General features: G+C 44.0%; 1 protein-coding gene across 2 annotated transcripts; it reads left to right on the top strand.

Moving 5' to 3' along the window:
• Window positions 1-1400: 1400 nt before the first annotated feature.
• arhgef15b (Rho guanine nucleotide exchange factor 15b) lies at window positions 1401-19835 on the top strand. 2 transcript variants are annotated; one of them, XM_067261916.1, is made up of 16 exons: window positions 1401-1672; window positions 5575-6119; window positions 8815-9771; window positions 10248-10299; window positions 10404-10459; window positions 10899-11122; window positions 12361-12521; window positions 12882-13034; window positions 13200-13329; window positions 14320-14394; window positions 15445-15537; window positions 15680-15834; window positions 16282-16449; window positions 17676-17761; window positions 17931-18035; window positions 18613-19835. In XM_067261916.1, exons 2-16 carry the CDS (start codon window positions 5678-5680, stop codon window positions 18771-18773), a joined length of 3018 nt encoding a protein of 1005 aa, XP_067118017.1. In that variant the 5' UTR covers window positions 1401-1672; window positions 5575-5677; the 3' UTR covers window positions 18774-19835. The 2 variants fall into 2 exon arrangements, with proteins under 2 accessions (XP_067118017.1, XP_067118018.1); XM_067261917.1 differs by lacking the exon at window positions 1401-1672 and adding an exon at window positions 5096-5123.
• The last annotated feature ends 1124 nt before the right edge of the window (window positions 19836-20959 follow it).

The following is a 20959-nucleotide window of genomic DNA, read 5'->3' on the forward strand; positions in this document are numbered from 1 at the left end:
GTTATATTGCTAAGAAACGTCTGCAGTTACTTGCCTTGCTGATTATAATGGCTAGAGCGGTCAGGTAACGGTACATCATTATCCTATCCTGGCTGAGCAAGCTAACGCTAGAAGGCTATATCATGTTCGGCAGCCGCAAGCCAGCTATGTTGACATTTACAGTAATACAAAATAAAATAATAATAAAGTTTTGCAAGATACCCGTGACATGGTATGGTTGCCTTCGTTATGCATACACAGCACGTTCAAGATTTCATAGAAATTCAGATCCTACCTTTCAAGAGGGAATTGAATAACTGCAATTTGACAGGTGTCGGTGTAAGCGCACACGCTCCCTCTCTTCATTCACCAGTGATCGCCATTGGTCTAGCGGAGGGCTTCCACCATCCAACACAGCCTACAGAGGAGGAAAAGCCGCAGTATCTTTGCGCATGAGGAACATCCCAGTTAAATAGGACTGTATCCTAATGCCATTTCCTGAATAATTACTCAGTAGTAAAATGTGAATGGTAACGCGTAAATATGTGACGGACCGCCTTTAATAATTAAGTCATGAAATTGTGTGAATGGGGTTTGTTATTAAAATTCCAAATGCAGATGAGCTTTTGCCTGCAACTTTTCAGATTGACGGGTCTACTTCTCATTCATAATAAACATGCACTGCAAGATGTATCAGATACGTAGGATATTGAGTAAATAAATGCATCCATATTGTGCACATGTTTAATATTAGAAATACAAATTCCACCGAATAGTGCAGAAGAAATACATGTCATTAATGCTAAATAATTAGGTGATGGACATCTTACCTAATGTAGGCTATCGTTTGTTTTCTCCCGCAACACTGGCATGATCATTCCACTAGATGGAAGTACTTGACAAAAAATATGGAAATGACATCAGGTGCAAAGGTTTGTCACATGTCAAATCCACTGTGGCCATTACATTGAAACCTTTGCTTTATTTTCCGTTTCGCCGGCGGAGTTACCTGGTTTAAGTGTTCTACCTACATGGCAAACTGGCAATGCAAAACCGGAGAATAAACGGCTCCTGCTAATTATTTGGCTGCAATTCATGTCATGTTCATGTAGAGAAAATCAGTGATCGTAGGCTCATGAGCATCTGTGATAACTTTGTGAAGCCTATTTTCATTCGTAGCCTACATAAAAAAATAATAATAACGAACCCGATGGGCTACTAATCTCATTGAGACAAATTATGTCAACTGAAATGAAGTTTTCTTAAGAGAAGGCATTGGTGACGAAGAGGAATGAGAAGAGAAGGGACCGAAAGGTAGAAAGAGAAGGGAGTGATAGAGAGGGGTGGAGAAATCCCGAGGGGGGGTGGGTGTGGGGGTGTAGGCTACTATCCTTCCTCGCATCCCACACAAGCTCGTAACAAAGAACCGGCAACAACGGATGATAATGCTCCTGGATTTAACAAAAAAGCAAACAGCCACGAAACAAAAGGGAATATTCCCCACAACCCGGCACGTATTTGGTGATGTACGATTGTGTTTACATTGACTTCTGTATATTTTTGAGAAACCTCTCTCAAATTTGGCGAAGTTGACTATTTCGACCTGGAGACGACCTGTTAAAAAGAAAAAGCGAAACATCTTTTTCACAACATATCAAACGCTCACTTAAAAGTTTGCTTTTGATCAATTGTGGTAAGTTTCATGTACTTAATTTTCCTTTGTGACAGCTGATACTGTGAGTTGATCGGTAACATGTATCTTTCTGTGGCGTTGTGGATTTTCATGAATTGTTAACGTGCATATCCTTGCCTAAATGTAGGCTACATGGAATGTGCCAGTCGGGCACATGAATCCTTGATTTTAGTAGTCTACAATTAGAACAAAATAGTAGAATTTCACTGTTTAGAGTCTTACTAGCTCTCAAAAGTCCTTAATTAATTAATCGTGGGAATTGCAGTAGGCAACATTATTGCTGTTCAGATACTTTACAGGGTTTATTTGTCTTTTCGTTTGTTTGTGTGTCATTGTTCCGGCCACCGTGGTGGACCATGTACTCCCAGGGTCTGTGATTCTGTCTAATAGCCTTAGTCAACCATTCTGGTCACAGACACTGTATCCAGTGTTCTGGATTTCTCCCCCTAATACCTTACCCCATTAAATACACTGACCCATTACTGTAAGACTAGACCAGATGGCCTTATGTGCATACCCCTATAAAGCATTTTGTTAATGGAGGTTGGAGGTCCACTTAAGCACTTTGGATTGCCAGCTAGACCGTTTTACTTAGTGGATCACACAATGGATGTAAAGGTACAATGTGCAACCACTAGACTGTATACCTGCCATTAATGGAGAGATACAATGGTGTGGCTGTATGTTTGGATAAACTGGAAGACTGCCCCAGTGACCTACTGTATTTGTCTGGCTGTATAATACTCAGACAAATGCTGCCATTGACCGAAACAGGTCAAGAAAGTGAGGCTCGACAAAAGGGTCCAGCCATTCTGAGGGTCTTGGATCTTGAGAGAGAGCTTTCTCTTCAGATAAACACACACACATACAGTCAAAAACACAGAATTTGCCTAAACGGTTTTATTCAGAGGAAGATTAAGTGAGACTCCTACGGTTCCATCATGCAGAACATCGAAAGTGTTGAAGTGTTGAATATACTTATATTATATTTACAGCCACCACAAGTGCTGACCAGATTTTGTCCGGAAACGTTACAGTTGCTGTGAAAATACAGCAGTACAGTCAGTTAAGTGGGTGTAGAACAGAAGGATACTGGAAGTGTTGATAGGGACTGAACCAGTGTTGATCCACTTTGTGGTAGGAAGGTGTCAAATTGAACAATTCAAGGAATGCTGTCATCTTGCATGTCAAGCCTTTATTACATTTACATGTATCCAGCTTTATTATTATGGCACTATTATTAAGAAATTGGAGTGTATAAACTGAGTGTAAAATGTGAATATGCCTTAACGTGCCTCGTGCTGCCTTCGGGTCACATGACCCAAAGGTTCATAACGAACCATCGTTGTGTTTACCCAATTTTACCCAATACAAAAACAAATTAAAATAATTTTCTTTTAACCTTTGCAATGTGGGGGGTCTGAGACAGCCTAGCTGTTAAAAGAAAATGCTTCACTTTGTCTTTGTATGCGGTAAATCTGTCGCAATACGACGGTGGGTCACAATGACTGATGGGTCAGAATGACCCGAAGACAAGGGTTAAATTAAATAAGTTAACCACTCCTGAGAGAAGATTTATACAGCATTTCTGTTGAGTCTACAAATCTTGTTCATTCCAGTGCAAAGCTCAGTGAACTGTAGGCAGCTCAAAATGAATTCCCTGAGCAAATTGCTCAGAAAGATGCAATACTCTTTCTTCTTCACCATATTTGACCACATTACTCATTCACCCACACTGCTTGGATTGGTCTAAGCTACTGCTTTGTCATGAGGACTGTACACTGTTGAACACAGACTCAGAGGTCAAGGTTTGAATTCCCCCTGTACTTTTGTTTGGATAAAAATGTCCTCCATATGAAGACATTCTTGTCAGAGACAGATAAATGAGAGCACGAACCCCTCGATTCTGTACCGTGACATGATACAGAGAGGAGCCAATGTGAAGGTCGGGCTTTCATCAGCTGCTTCTTTTGAATGACAAGAATGAACCGAGGGTGGGGGGGGGGGGCTGTAAACGTTCAGTGTGACCAAATGTGAAGCTTTGTTAGTCATGCAGAATGAAATGTATGCAACCAACCCATGGGAAGCATTCAAGTCACGCTAGTATGACACAGTTGTGATAACCCAATGTTAACTGGATTGAAACCGATATAGGATAAACAGGGGTATTTTCCAGGACGTGTTTTTGTTGAGGAAAGCACTGCTGTAATACCATCTTTTCACTAAATTGTAAGTCTGCCTTCTCTTCTTACCTCGGTTCCTTCCTCTCATATTCCCTTCTTTCGGGTTGCTGTTGTCCATTAACCAGCATTACAGTGGTGGGTGGGTGGGTGGTTGTGTCGACTAGGACACAGGTGGTGCAACACAGAGTGAAGCACTAAGGAGATTTAAAGGGGTTGTGAAATATATTAAGCAGCATGGTTTGCAGTCGGAGTTGACCTAGAATTATGTCTGAAAAAAGATAGCACGATTCCATGGTGAAGTGTTAAGAATTCTGGTTGGCTCTTTCAATCAAGAGACATCGGTTTTGGTTGAACAATTTATAACAATGGAAATAGTTTTAACTATAGTAGTTTTAACTACTTCCTTCCTTGGAGCAGCTAGTATAGTGTATGTACATGGGTTGGGGGTATAGCTCAATAGAAGAGCATTGGACTGCAGCTCAAGAGATCACAGGTTCAATTTCCCCTCTCTGCACGTCGCTTCAAATAAAAGCATAATTTAAGTACATTATATTACAAACAATAATCGGACAGGGAGTGTAAATAATGTAAATCCCCTGATATTTACATGCATACATACAACAGTATGGAGGAGGGGTGGCTGCAGCAATATACAGATACATAACAACATAATGTTGTGGGGGCATGTGTGTCTGTGTCCATTAATGCATGCAGGGCAATCCCAGGGAAGGCCTTATGAGCTTGAATCAGCATTCCTGCAGTTGGTTGTGTGTGTCGGAGGTTGTCAGCTGATGGCATGACGTGCAGCTCAAGTTCCTGCAGTGTTTTTGCTTTTCGGCAAGCATAAATTACGTGTCATTTGGCCCTCTTTGGAGTCTGTTGTTTCTTGAAATTGCGCAAGGATGTTAATGTTAAATGTTGAAGAAATAGAAATACACAAATACAGAACCCTTCATAACAACAACCATGGAGAAACATGCAATGAGACTTTTTGTTTTTATGCGGTTAAAGTTGTCTAACGTTCCAAATTGTTTGTGCTGCTTTCAAAAAGGTAAAATGTTGCAGACTCCATATGCAAAGGGAACTACAACCAACTGGGTTTGGGCTTCATACATCAGGTACATGAGGTACAAAACAATTGCCTCATTGTTGTAGGAAATACACTATATAGTTCCTATTTGCAGAAGTTCCTATTTATTGAGAAAACTACGGAATCACTGCCCATTGATGAGTCGAGCACAAGGGCACCAGAAGACTTGAGTCGAAAGGTGAATGTATTGTTTATTATTATGTTGCCTCAATGAGACCCGACTGTAAAACAGTATCAACCGCTTTTTCTCAGAAGTCTTCCTGGTGGTTGTAATTGAGTCAAGGAGTGTCGATTTTCAGGAACCCTCCTCCTTCCAGTCCGAAGTTCCATTTCTCTCGCTCCAGGTTTTCCTCAATTTCCAGCTCAAAGGGATTTGTATTGTCGTAATACCAGAGTTCAAAGTCTCTTTGGGAATGTGTCGTAATTTGATCATAGAAAATGTTTCTTGGTTGGGCGGTGCAAGGGTACAGTTTATAACAGTCATAAGGAATAATTGTCACATTTAATGAGTAATCCTTGAGAGATCTAAAACAATATGTGTGCCCTTTGTGTTGGGCAGTGTGTTGTGATGACATTGGCCTTCCTCTTTGAAATGTCATGGTGTTTATGTCTCTTCTCTTCCTCTTCAGGCAACAATGACACCACCACAATGACCTTTCATAACGAAGCCTGACCTCTGATTGGCCAGAGCCCTAATTGGAACATCCTCTGGAATAAAGGCCACTCCCAAACATGTCTAGTCCGGAACCTTCCATAGGTCCGGTGTCCATTGTAACCCCCCAAACAGAAACCAAACCCAGACCACCTATCTCTCAGAAACCCTCAATGGACTCCCCTCCGGGACAGAAGGATAGTACACTCCAGACTTCTGGAGGAAAAGTAAAGTGCATCATTGACAGATTTAGCCATACGGATGCTACAGTAACAGCAGTGGAGCCACCCACCAACGGTGCCTCCAAACCTAGCCCTAAGAAGAGTCCCAAGAGGGCCCCCACCGTCAAACCCAAACCGGTCCGTACCACTCTCCAGTCTCAAAAAAGGGGGGACAAGGCCCCACCACTTCCTCTGAAGCGGAGTCTTATTCTGCGGCAGCAGAGCGACCAGGCTAAGAAGGAGGCACTGAAAGGAGGCGAGGGCAGTGGGATTGTTGCCAGTGTGGAAGGAGGACGATCAGGTAAGCACTGCTAATTGCAAGGTACATTTTTGTCACAGCTCCCGGTCATATACTACCTGCTTAGTTCACACCAGTACAGAAAACAAACTCTCAGGCAGGCTGGCTGGTAACACAGGTTACGAAAACCTGATATGTATTCACTCTGTGAGTGAACTTAGACACATCTATGCAAATGCATCTACTTTTATGCTGATCTGTTTGTTTAGCCAGGGTGGAAAATGGTAAATAAAGACATACAAATGACACAAATGGGCGAATCATGTGCAAGTATGAACAGGTTGATAGCTGAATGTCTTGAAGGTATTTCCCCTGAGGAGCAGAGAGTGAGTCATATATCCAGCTCACCCAGAGGGTGAGGTCATGTGACCGACCCTTACAAACCGAAACTGGTTCTGTGAGCTTGAATGCTTTGGCATAAGGAAACACACCAAATTGTGAGTGTGTGTGTGTGTGTTAGAGAGTCGAACCAATTCATATGCATATTAGCGTTTGTGTGACAGGAAAGGGAGGGGAAACATGAAGGAATAAGAAAGCAGGTGTTAATGATAGTTGACCAGGTGGATTGTGTGTACATATTGCTTGCCATGTAATGAGGTTTTTCACATAAGTACAATCCGCTCAACCATACACAAATAGTAGCTAGCTTTTGAGCTCTCTATTTGTTTCCTACATTGTGTAGTATGTTGCTAAGTACACTTTGCTGAAATGAACTTTATCTGGTTAGCCATCGCAATGTAGAAATTGCATTCCTTTGATACTATCAGATTAACTCAAGGTAAATATTAATATTCTCGGGCTGTTCCGAATTTTGTACTAACAGGAAATCAATTGTCATGTAATTTTTCCCGTTGAGACAATGTTGTTAGCTCCTGTAGATGCCTGCATCCTTCAGTTCTTCTCTCTTTCTCTCATACTCTCTCCCTGTCTGTTTTCTCTGTTGTTTTACGTTTGTCAGTCTCTCTATCGTCATGTAAACATCCCACTCAACACATAAACAAGTCATAGCACATTTGAGCACAATTTCCGTATTTTACATCACATGAACTCAAATCATCATACATATTTGATGTAGTAAAAGTGCACTAATATAAAATGCATTATCAGGTGCCCTGCACTTGAGACAAAAGCTGTTAGCCTAGGATTTCACGCTGACTGGACAATCCAGTCCATCACGTGTTCAGCTATGGAGCCCACTAATGTTTACCTAACAGAGATGGACACACCAGAGAAAAGGAATGAGAAGGGATGTAAACAGCTGTCAGTGGAAGTGAGACGTCTTATCTCAGGGTACACATTAGACAGACTTGACGGGAAACAAGCCTTTCAAGCCACCAGATTCAGAGTTCAGAGGCTGCTCCGGGATGGATTCCCAGTTCACGGAGCCGAAAGGATGAGAGAATAGTGGGTCTTCATATGTGTGCTGTACGTGTGGCCCGTTGAGTGAAGTTTATGTAGCAGCCTGCTTTTGTGATCTGCATTCATTAAAGATGGGAATTGGTCTTTTAAAAAGAGGTGTTTTTCTTTAGTATTGTTCAAGTTCAAGTCTTTTTATTGTCAGATGCACAGGTCAGACTGGGCACTGAAATCTTAAGATAAACGCAAGCACCTGGCATAACATATAAGTACACAGAACATAAATTACATCTATGCTAAGCTAAATAAGTAAACCTCCTAAATATACAGATAAATATAAATAATACAATATACTAAACCCTAAATACACATAATAACCTATTGCTAACCCTATAAACCTATTCTAAACTAAGTGAAGTACAGTGAAGTACAATAGTGCAATGTTACTGATAGTGCAACCAGTAGCTGAAAGTGACAGTGTGTAAGTAACTAGTAAGAAGTGAATCAATGACCATGTCAATGTCCATTCAGGAGCCTGATGGCGAAGTACAGTGAAGTCCAATAGTGCAATGTTACTGATATTGCAACCAGTAGCTGAAAGTGACAGTGTGTAAAGTGACTAGTATGTGAATCAATGTACATATCACTGTCCATTCAGAAGCCTGATGGCCCTTGGATAGAAACTGTTGTCCAGTCTGCGTGTGCGTGACCGAATGCTGCAGTATGCCTGCCAGAAGGCAACGGGGTAAAGAGACTGAAGGATGGGTGGAAACAGTCTCTTAGAATCCTGCCAGCTTTCCTGAGGCAACGTGTGTGGTAGGTGTCCTGTAGGGCTGGGAGCTTCCTGCCAGTGATGAACTCAGCAGAACAGACCACACTATGTAGGGCCTTGCGGTCCCTGTCTGTGCAGCTCCCATACCACACTGTGATGCAACCAGTCAGAATGCTCTCTATAGGGCATCTGTAAAAGTTAATGAGGATAACTGAGTCCATGCCGAACTTCTTCAGTCTCCTCAGGAAGAAGAGGCGTTTACGGGCCGCTTTGACCACCTTGTCTGTGTGAACAGACCAGGTGGTCTGATATGCCGTTGAAGCACTGCCTCACCTCGGCTACAGTTAGTGTAGGCACACCACTGGCTAGGCTTCCAGGTAGCTCCACTGCAGGGGGGTCACTGTCCCTCTCAAAGCGTAGAAGGAATTCAGCTCGTCTGGCAGTAGGAGAGGACTGGGTCTCACTGTAGCCTCTCCCTTTGTAGTCTGTAATGGCTTGTGCACATCGTTCGGTATTATGGTTGTTGCAGAAGCCCTGTGGTCTAACTCCTGTGCTCTCCCTCTCCCCCAGAGCCTGATGGGAAGGAGGTGGACCTACAGCTGATTGGAGGAGCAGAGGCAGAGGCGGAGCACGCCTCGGACACGCCCCCGAGCCCTTGCTGTGACAGGGACTGCAGCTGTGTGTGCCACCTGCAGCGACCCGGCATGAAATTGGTGTGGGTGCCCATAGAGGAGGAAGATGAAGAGGAACAAGAGGGGGATGAGAGCGAGGGGGAGGAGAGAGGAGCAGAGGGGGAGAGCGAGGCAGGGGAGGAGGAGGAGGAGGAGGAGGGGAACGCCTCCTCCTCAGTCTCATCCCCTCGGGATGAGACTGAGGAAAGCAGAGGCAAGCTGAACAAGGCCAAGTTCCATCACGTTCTGGATGTTCTCATGGCTGATGGGGGCAGGAGACTGTCCGACCCTGGACCCCAGGTGGTCTTGACCTCCTTCGCTCCCATATGCCCAGGGTCTCCCCCCATCCCCCCCAAACGGATATACTCATCTAAACGCTGTCAGGAAGAGGAAGAAGATATCTACGAAGACATTCTAGTCGTCGTGGAGCCCAAACCCAGAACTGACCTCTGTCAAGAAATGGATCTCCCTCTTATTAGGGTTCGGAAACCCGCCAGGCGATCCAAACTGCACAGCGAAAACTCGGACCCCACTTCCGACCAGGACTTACCCTTAAGCACGGACGACAACCCGCCTGCTATCCCCCCACGGATGCCTGTCGAGAAAAGTGCTCGCAACCTCGCCCCGGCACAGAGGGGGGGGATAGCCTTGCCCCAGCCCACGGCCGAGGAGTGGCGCTCCCTACGCCCCTCGTCCCCGAACCTCTGTGCCAGTCAGCTGACCCCCCAACGGGCGTCCGTCCCTGCCTCCCACAGCCCCATCCTTCCCGTCCGACCCCCCCCTCAACTCCCCAAGACCGGCAGAGACCCTCGGAGGCTGAGCAATGTTTCGGTTCTGTCCCTCACACAAGCTAAAGGTTGGTGGGACAGTCAGATCTGGGATTGAAATACCTCTATATCAACATGAACTAGAGTAGGACATTTCAGTTTGTTGGTTTTACAGTAGATCCACCTGTATAGAAGTATTTAGAATACAAAAGATATGGTCAGGAGGCTTTGTTGTTCATGAAATAGACGTGGACATTTGTCTTCAGCAATCTGGCAACACTGAAAAATGGACAGCACACAGTATAGACAGACAGTACACAGTCTAAAACAGACAATACGAAACAGACAGTACACAAACGGTGAAGAGCAATTAAAATACATTTTCAGCAGCAGCAGCAGTCCTCATGGGCTATTGAGGCGGGGGGGGGGGGGTATTTTATTCTGTCCCTGTTTAGAATTGTCTCAGCAGAGGGCTGTGACTTCTTTTAAAGATGGAAAAAGATGGACCGTATGTAACAGATTAAGGAAACAGTTGTTTACAGCACAGTTCTGTGTCTGTCTCTAGAACAAGAGGAGAACAGTGGGAACGAGGGAGAGAACGAGGAGACGACTGAAAAGTAAGCTTTCCCCAAACCACTTTTAAACCCACACACACACACACACTCACTGATTGGTCACTTCTGTGTTAGATTTGACTCTTTCCTTGTCCTTCATCGACCAGACACTCCACATTGAGAAGAGGATCCTCCATTGACTGGGAATCCAGCCTCCAGGACGGTAAGGTCACCTGATATGACTGACAACCAAATCGAGACAAAAAAGAGCTACTGTAGAAACTGGTTTTGGCTAATACATTGGCTAATAGCCAATGTATACATTGTGTATACAATACAAGACGAGGAATAGCAACATTTTGCACACAGTGTCATTGCCACCCACAAAGAACCGACCAATATGCTGGGATGTGTTCCAAAGTAGGTTAAAAGGTGCGTCCTCGAATTGGCATAACCGTCACTAGTTTTAGGTCTCACTCTGCAATGAATCAGATCGTAGAACACACCTGTGGGTGTGACAAGTCTTTATATGTTCTGTATAAAAATAAAAAAAAGAATCTGTTTCATTTTTTTTTTTCAAGTCCACCTCCATCTACAGCGTATGCTTGATGTTATACAGATGAAATGACCTTTGAACTTTAACCCCGCCCCCCCCCCCCCAGAGCCTCTGTACCAGACGTACCGTGCCACAGTCATTACCAAGGAGATCCGCCGCCAGACCGTGTGCCGCAACATCAGTAAGACCAGCGCCGACTACCCGATGGACTGGAGCGCCCGGCGTTCAGGCCCAGGCCCGGGTCAGAGCACACTATGGCAGGACCTGCCGGCCATACGAGACAGCGGCGTGCTGGAGACACTCAGCTCTGAGCAGTGCAAATACCAGGAGGTGAGAAAACGTTGTTGTTCGTTAAATTGACGGGACATTTTTCTTCCGCCATCTGGCAGTACAGTGAAAAACGTACAGCACCCAGTTTAGACAGAGAGTACACCAAACAGGGGGTTGTAGAGGAGGAGGAAGAGGAGGAAGGGGATGATGTGTAGTCCTAAGGCTTAGAGAGAAGCCTGACACTGCGAAAGAAACCCTATCAAATTAAGGCATAGAAATTTTATGAGCTTGCTTATGCTTAAAACAAGTACATTTGGCTGTCAGTCACGTGAGACATTTTCACTTGATAATATTTATTAAAATAATGTGTCATTTACTTAAATTAAGTCAACATCAATAAACCATTTATACTAGAAACAAGTAAAAACAGAACAGGAACAGGAAACAGAACAGGAAAAACATCTAAAGTCAGTGGTGCCTTATTCAGATGCTATTTTAAGGGTGCATGCTTGGCCCGTGCGCACTGCTGGCGAGGCCAGGGTCTTCTTCCTGAGAAGCTGCGTTACATTGTTTTGATTTATTGTATGGCTGTGTTACATTTCTTTCATGTCAAAGAATTAAAAAGATTTTCATGAGAATCTCAATGTATGTGAACTTGATTTATAACAATTGTGGCAACTTCCTCCCACGCCTGTTTAACCGAAGCTAATTTGGGTGTCCGACATGGAACAAGCGCGCCTGCTCTTAACCCTTGTGTTATCTTCGGGTCGTTCTGACCCATCAGTCATTGTGACCCACCGTCGTATTGCGACAACTTTACCGCATACAAAAACAAAGTGAAGCATTTTCTTTTAACCGTTGGGCTGTCTCAGACCCCCCACATTGCGAAGGTTAAAATAAAATTATTTTTATTTGTTTTTGTATTGGGTAAAATTGGGTAAACACAACGGTTTTCAAAGGTTCGTTATGAACCTTTGGGTCATGTGACCCGAAGGCAGCACGAGGGTTAAAGGGAATGTGAGATGACACTCTGATTGGTTTATTGCACGTGACGCCCAAACCACACCTATGAGTAATGTAACTACTTCAGACCAACCCATTTTAGCTTTGCGTCGGGCGCAAGAGTCATCTATCCCGCCGGTATAATAGCAACAGAGCCGGAGTCCCGCCCACAAAGTTACTTGCGTTTCGCGCTTGATACTTGCGTTTCAGATGGTTAAAATAGGGCCCTGTAAGTGAATGACAGGTTCGGCCACCATTCTCTCTCACCATTCTCTCTCACCCCTCTCCCTCCGCAGAGTATGTTTGAGGTGTTGACCTCAGAGGCTTCTTACCTGAGGTCGCTTCGGGTTCTCACCGAACACTTCCTGGAAAACCGTGACCTGGATGAGACCATGATCATTCGCGACAGGAAGACGCTGTTCTCCAACATCCTGCGAGTGAGGGAGGTCAGCGAGAGGTGAGAGGATGGAAAGATTAGGATGTCATTGAAACTAGCGTGAAAGGGTCAAAGGAGAAGTGTGAAGTGTGTGGTCACATTTGTATGGTTGATTGTTGTCAAATGTAAGGAGGAGACAAAGGATTTGGAAGAGAGTGAGAGATGAGAGAAAGGATTATAGATGTTATCCTCACATAACAGTGAAACAGTGACATTTCCCCAGTGTGGGATTAATGAAGTCAATCAATCAACATCTATGCCTTGAAAACCCTGTTTGTCGAACCTGGTTTCATCAAACGTCAAAACGGCTGTGCTACTTCATCAAACTCTCTTCTCGTGACAATGCTCATGAGGTTGACCTTTGACCCCCTCGCTCCCAAGGTTTCTGAAGGACCTGGAGGATCGCATGGACGAGAGTCTGGTGTTCTCGGACATCTGCGACATCATCCATTATCACGCCCAGCACAACTTCCCAGCTTACATCGACTATGTCCGCAACCAGATCTACCAGGAGAAGACTTACACTTCCCTCATGTATGCACACGCTAACACACACACTAACACACACACTAACACACACTAACACATACACACATGCTTAGATTCATTGTCTCCGCCTAATTTGCACGCTTAAACATTGTGTCCTTGATGCTTGATGGTGGTGTGTGTGTGTGCGCACGCGCCTGTGCTCGTCCGCAGAAAGAACAATGTCAACTTTGCCACGGTCATCACCCATCTACAGGAGTCTCCTCTGTGCCAACGACTGCCCTTCATGTCCTTCCTCCTCCTGCCATTTCAGCGAATCACACGCATTAAGATGCTCATCGAGGTGAGGGGCATTGTGGGGACTGTAGTTTCTGCTTATTTATTGTAGAGATAGGACTAGCGAGGACTAGTGATTGTCTGACCAGAGATTCAAATACACAGTTCTTTGGCTCTAACCACCAAAATACTATTGGTACAGTATGCACATCTGATTCTAGATATTCTGCTGTACTTTTTTACGTACACTATTTGGATAAAAGGTAATGTACATGTATATAGGTAGTTTATTTGTCATTGATTAAAAACTAGTCTGAAATCAACAAAGTTTATGTTGTTTTATGATCCCGGCTGCTCGGTGAATGACAGGTGAACCCAATTGCAAGACTCAGAATGCTGACATGATATGAACCAGGTTTATTGCAGACACAGAGGGTAATGACGAAGGTGGGGTCCGTGGATGCCAGACAGGAGGGAGTGAGCTGTAGGTATTGGTACGAGGTGGTCCATGATGTCTGTAGTAAGCAGAGACAGAGTCAGATTAATAATCTTGAATGAAACATGTACCCTGGTCAGGCCTGGAAATGGCAAGACTGGACTTGATAAGGCAAAGACCAACGACCGTCAGGTTAGCAATGTTGAACTGGTAATGAGTCGATGGGAAGCCAGGGTAGATAAACTGTGCAGGTAATGACGGATAGGTAACAGGTGTGTCTGGTTGGGAGGTGAACTGGAAGATGTGGACCGGAGTATTGGGGTATGTGACCTAGAAACACAGACTTGACAGACACAAAACCAGGACTGGACTAGACAGGAACATGGCATGTCTTAATTCCAATGAATGATTTTGCCCTCATTGCTCTCATGTGATAGTTTTTCTCTTTAAACTGATTCAAATCCATGTTAATGGGTCCTAGCTAAATGCTCTGATATGGAAAAACAAAGTATGACACGTGTTCTTTGAGGTTTAGACCTACACTACCACTTCTGTATGTCTTGGACTGACTCCAGTCCAGGCATGTGAGTGTGTGTTTTAACCTCTCCACATTTTTATCAGAACATCCTCAAAAGAACAAAGGAGGGAACGGGCGAGGAACAGACCGCTTCCAAGGCCTTGGAGTCTGTGGCGAAGGTAACACCCTTGCCAGCAAACTGCATTCCAGACCATTCCATTCTAAAGCCTCACGCACACACACACACAAACACACACGCCTTACACACATTGTGACATCATTCCATGTGTCTCTTATCCCAGTTGAAGGATATCCTTTTGTGTTATAGGTCATTATGTTATTTAGGGCACTGGAAATATGTGCTGAAGAACTAAAGTGACTACAGTTGTGTTATGTAAATGTTGTCTCAAAAGGGAGTGGCGTAGTAAAGGAAAATGGCCAAATACTCTTAAAGAGTTTTATGCTACATCAGAGGCACATGCAGGGCCGGGGTGGGTAATCGGGAGAATTCCAGGTGGGCCGCTTCACTTTTGGTCCGGTCGAGGATTTTTTTGTTGTTGACATTTGTCACGTTAGTCTATCTTCTCTTAAAGTAGGCTACACACATTCCACATTCTGACACCTCAGCCTCTGCATGGGTTGTACCATGTGAGAGAGTTCTCTCAGATAGGTTCAGAAATTCTCAGATAGGCTACCGATAGCTGGGCTGGGCGGCCCAACTGTAACGATACGCGTCAGGGAAGATGGATGGTAGCAGGGCCGGAGTGATGGCATCACTAGACAAGGTTTTAACAATTGAAAAACGGCTATGTTTATAGGTCATAAAAACTATTTTGCACTCAAATAATGGCCCAAGAATTTCGCTTGCGCACTGTGCGCACTCACATTAACTGTGGAAGTCCCTATCTTGCATCACATCAAACCCATACGTCCTAGGTTTGGGCTGAGCCCTGAATGTTTACAACGTCTGGCTCCGTGCCTGATTAACACTCGGATTGTTTAGCAGGCTGTTTGGTATACAAAAAAAAGTGGTCCGGTCTTGGGCCTGAAACTCTGAAGAGTTGGCTCTGAAGGGCTGAAAAGTGTCCCCACTCCAACCATGGGCACATGTGAAAGTTTGGGCTGTGCAAAGAAACGTAGTGTTTTGGAGTAATTGTGTCGTTTTCTTATCCGTTCTCTCTGTTTGTTTGTCTCTCTCTGTCTGGGATACTCACACACACACACACCAGATCATAGAGGTGTGCAACACTGAGGTGGGGAAGATGAAGCAGGTGGAGGAGCTGATTCACCTCTCCAAGATGCTGGAGTTTGACAAGCTTAAGGTACATATAGACAAGTTTGCTGTTTTGGTAAACCCCGCTCAAGGATTCTATTCATTGTTATGTGCTCAATGGTTCGAAGGCACTATTTCTTCATCTTTCCCTCTAACTTTCTCTCCGCCTTGCTCGCTCTCTCCCTCTCCAGGCCATCCCTATCATCTCCCAAACCCGCTTCCTGGAGAAGAAAGGAGAACTCCAGGAGATGGTCAAAGGATCCACGCTCTTCAACATGCGGGGCAAGTTCACCACTGTCCACCTCTTCCTCTTCAACGACCTGCTAATCATCGCCAGCAAGAAGGGGTGAGTTTCATCTTTTTGCTATTACCATTTGGTTTTTATGGCTCACCTTTTCTTTGTCTTTTTTTTGTGAGCGCCAGAGCTGAAAATATATCTTTCCATAAGTGCTGCTTAAGTACGATTGACTGAGCAGGAATATGATGCGATGATTTACACACATTACCCCTCATACGAAACTTGAATAAAATGTGAATAAATAAACTTTAGCCGGGACTAAGGAAAGGCAGGATAATCCAAACTATGTCTGTAATTATAGTCACTTGCGAGCCAGCCATGTCGGTTACAGAGTCTAACCAATGTCATCTCCTTCCCACTATAGGAAGGATTTTTTTTTTTGTGTGTGTTTACATATTTCTAGCCCTGTGGATCTTGTTCTAATCCTTAGGCACACTGTGTTTATTTCTTGGAGGAATCCCTCATCTGACTTGTTTCTTGTCCCCGTCTCTTCAGCCCGGAACGTTTTGTTGTCCTGGACCACGTCCACCGCTCCCTGGTGCAGGTTCAGACACTAGGAGAAGACGCCGGCCCCAGCCCTGGCTACGAGCACTGCTTCTGCCTGACCCTGCTGGAGAACCACCAGGGACGCATGATGGAGAGGCTGCTCAAGGCCCCTTCACAGTGAGTGTGTGTGTGCCCGCGTGTGTGCGCACGTGTGTTTTTCGAATTTGGCCACGAAATGAAGACAATTATCATCCTAAATTACATTTACATTTAGTCATTTAGCAGACACTCTTATCCAGAGCAACTTACAGTAAGTACAGGGACATTCCCCCCGAGGCAAGTAGGGTGAAGTGCCTTGCCCAAGGACACAACGTCAGTTGGCATGACTGGGAATCGAACTAGCAACCTTCAGATTACTAGCCCGATTCCCTCACCGCTCAGCCACCTGACTCCTAAATGTGTGATTACACTCACAAAGGGAGATTCTAAATATATGTGCAAAAAATAGCCCATCAGCATGGAATCACCTGGAAGGGATTAGACTTTCCCATACTTACAAGTATGGGAAAAATGCTCTTAGAGGACTTAATAAGTGCTTAGCTGACACCCTCCTACAAGTCCTGGAATGTGACGCTTGTCACATGTCATGCACACACGTTTGTGAATTCTGTGGGAGAAGATAAGATAAGAAAACGTAATTGCCCATAAAAGTTTCATAAAATATAAATTTCTTTTTGGCATTCTGGCAACATGGTATTGAACAACTAACAACTAAAATATTTTATTATGAAAATGATATACTATTTCCATCTGTTTATCCCAATTAGTGGATCAAGATTGACCTTATATGACCTTAAAATCGTATATCCTGTGTTCTCTTCGTATGATTAATTCATATGGATTTGTATTACAGTTTTGTAGGCAATACACAATGTCACCCTGGTTTCCCATGTCCTGTGACATGACATGATAAACAAGGACTGCCTTTATGTATTTGTCAGTAACACTCACTTTCCTCTCAGGTGACTGACAAATGTTATGTAAATCCCTGAACCTCAATCGATGCCACAACGTTGATGAAAACAGTCAACTTTACTCCACAATACCATATTGCTATGTGTGTGTGTGTGTGTTTGGCCGTTCACACAGATAGATATGAACAGAGGACATGTCTGTGCTCGTTTTTCAAGATGATCAACATTTTGTGGAATCGGCATAAGACTCTCATTCTTCCTCCCCTCTCTCTGTCTCCCTCTCTCCCTTCCTCCTCCTTGCTGTATTTTTCTCACCCTCTCTTTCCATCCTTCCCTCTCATTCTCTGTCTCCCTACTTTATTCTCTCTTTCCCTCTCATCCCTCCTTCACTTCACTTCCCCTCTCTCTCTCTCGCTCTCACTGGCTCAGGTCGGACATGCACAGATGGATGGCTGCGTTCCCTAACCCCTCAAACCCAGATGGAGACGAAGAGGAGGTCATATATGAAGACTGGGGTGAGATGAACCAGCAACAAGTTCCTATACACTTCAGTTATTTGCTTGTTCCTTGTCACAGCCTCCAAACAAGTTGGCCTTAAATGGACACAGTTTGGGTTACTTTGCCGCACGGTTTACATTTTGTGGTTGCTTATTTACTGTGTGTGTGTGTGTGTGTGTGTGTCAGACTGCCCTCAGGTGCAGTGTGTGGAACAGTACATAGCTCAGCAGACAGATGAGCTGACACTGGAGCCTACAGAGATCATCAACGTGGTGCGCAAAACCAGCGGGGGTAAGCGACCAGACAAGGCCAGCAGCCTGGTTAAATTTCTGCCCCTGGGGACTTGCTTATCTATCAGTATGTTGTCATATGACAAGACTAGAAGCCGAAAGTACATTTAGTCATTTAGCAGTCATTTAGCAGACGCTCTTAACCAGAGCGACTTAGTCCAAACAAGTTGGCCTTAAATGAACACAGTTTGGGTTACTTTGCCGCACGGTTTACATTTTGTGGTTGCTTAAAGTACAGAAAGTACAGTTAAATGCTACGTTGTTCCCCCTATAACCCGTCCTTTGATATTTGGAAATATTTTTTAAGATATAATTTAAAGACAGTAGGACGGTTGCTCTTTGCTAATCTTTTAACATATTTTTTCCCCCATTTCTGGCTTCTTGTATGTCCTTATTCCAAAAATTGCCTCAATCCTTTGTCTGTACCATAGAAATGGGTTGATTTGCAATGATTATTTTGCATGATTGATATCGAAACCTCCAATATCCCTCATTTATTTTGCCTCCTTCCTTATCTCATCGCATCTTTACCTCCTCCTACCCTTTTTTCCCTCTTTGATTCCCCAAATTTTCCCCAGGGTGGTATGAAGGGATCCGTCTTTCGGATGGTCAGAAGGGCTGGTTTCCCATAGGGAATGTTCTGGAGATAACCAACGAGCATGTGAAGCGCCGGAACCTTCGAGAACGTTACCGGGTCATACAGGCTGCCAGCGCGGTCACTAACAACAAGAACCGCTGAGCTGCCACAGTGGAGCACAAGAGAACAATGTTAAAACATGGAAAACTCTTCTCCAAATTGCAGAACATAGAAGGAATATTAAGACATCTTGAAATGTTTAACTGAGATTGTGAGTAATCCATTTGTTTTTTTGGAAGACCCAGATTTCAGTCAAACATATGTTGACTGTAATATGAAAAACATGCACATATTATCTCAATTCAAGAGCTCTAGTTTCTTTTTAAGAGAGTTAGAATTTGATAACATAAAAAATTATGTTTTATGGATCAGGAAATTATTCTATTGGAGAAAGATGACACAACATTGGATACTAGAAGTCTACTTGGCTGAGACATTGCTTTCTGTTTGTGATGTACAGTAAAGCGACAGATTTGTGTGCACCAGTAATTGAGGGAGTACCTGTTCTGCTGGTGTTATGCATGCCTGCTTGCAAAATGTTCTTGAATTTTTACCTCAGTATGAGCCAGTGCAATGTAATGTGGAGAACTCCACACACACCTACTAAGTATGATACATATTCCAGTTAAGAAAAATGTGTCCTGACAACCTATAATATTCTTTCACACTCGTGGAACATTTCATTCTTTTCATACTGGAAGACCTCCAGGTCAACAAGGTGAACTTGAAAATCCAGGACAAACACGGTTACTGGAAACATCTGGTGAGGATCTGGACAAGGACATTGTTGAGCAAACTTATCATGGAGGACAATGAGACAAATCATTCTCAGAAAGTGCCTTCTCAATTTCACAGAATGCACATGCCACAGACATTGACAGGTTTGGTTAGTTGAAAACTAACCAGAATCTTTGAGAAACTATGCTCCATGTGTTTTAAAAGTATGTAAAAGTACAGACTGTCCTGTATGCCATGGCTTTGTAGATATTTACATGTTCAGTGATTATCTTATCAAGATTGAACTTAAGTGTTGTTGCACTGAGTCAGCATGTTTATTGCTTACTGTCAAGGGCTTGGATTCTGGATTTGCTCTAAAATGTATCAATGTTGTATATATGTTTTATCTGGGGATTTCTCATTTTAAGAAATGGTCTTAACAAATAAAAAAAAATCCATTGGACAAAGAGCATTACTTTTTATTAATTCAATCAAAACAGCAGACATGGTCAAGAAAAAGTGAACTGTTCAAAATATTTCTCAAACTGAACCAACTATTAAAAAGCATCACTCAATGTGTCCGTTTGATATAAATCACAGTAACTTGGCGACCGTGCGGTGGTCAACTAGGTTGTGTGAGGAACATCACACATTATGTAAACATTTAACAGCAGAAATTAGCAATAAAGGCCCTGAATGTGCTAGATGCTCTTAAAAATACCTAGACATAAGGGTGCAAATCTGGAACTGGGTCAAGGGAACCCTGAGGGTTATTGGATAGCCATCTCACTCAGGCGCAAAAATGCATTGATAGCAATAGGCCAACTGAATCCCCAACCCTACCCAGCATTCTCTCTTGTGACTCGTAACAATGACAATGAAAGTTAGAGCAGTCCCTCGTCACATTACCAAACCACAACCTCTCACAGACCCACCCTCAATATCCTGATCCATAAGTATCCCAGTGTGCATCAACTCTCTATTTTCCTCATCCAATTTCTAACTTTCCAGAAAAGAGTCAAACGTGGCTTTTCCAGTTATTTGGTTATTGTACTGAAACCCCTGCAAGTTTCATATGCTTTTTGCAATGGCAGTGCATTTTGACGGTTGAAGTTTCCATCATTCTGGTTCTGGTTCCAGCCCTCCTCGTTCAGCCGGCTGACTCAGTTCTCACCCAGTCTCAGCAGGGCATCAGCTGCCTCCATCTCCACAGAAGACACCAACCTCTCTAGGTGCCGCTCACCCCTGAAAATGGCAACCGAATGGAGCGGTCTGTCTCTGTGAGAGGCCCTCATCCCCTCAGTGACAGTGGACTGATCCAACGGTGTATGGCTAAGGGGTGTTTGGTGGTCTGGGGTCATGTTTGTCACCGACGAAACCCCATTTTCGTGGAGGTCCTTTTGAATAGCATGGACAGGAAGTCCATCTGTGTGAATGTGCTGCTGGTGATGAAGCGTTAGCAAGTTAGTAATAGCTTGGTCCTCTTCCAGGGATAGCTCGATGACTGACTGACTCTTCTTGGATCTGGGCCTTGGTCTGTCGGCTTGAGGGCAGTAATTAGGGTCTCTTCT

The sequence above is a fragment of the Osmerus mordax genome, chromosome 23, assembly GCF_038355195.1.
Source record: "Osmerus mordax isolate fOsmMor3 chromosome 23, fOsmMor3.pri, whole genome shotgun sequence".
Taxonomy (NCBI): Eukaryota; Metazoa; Chordata; class Actinopteri; order Osmeriformes; family Osmeridae; genus Osmerus; species Osmerus mordax.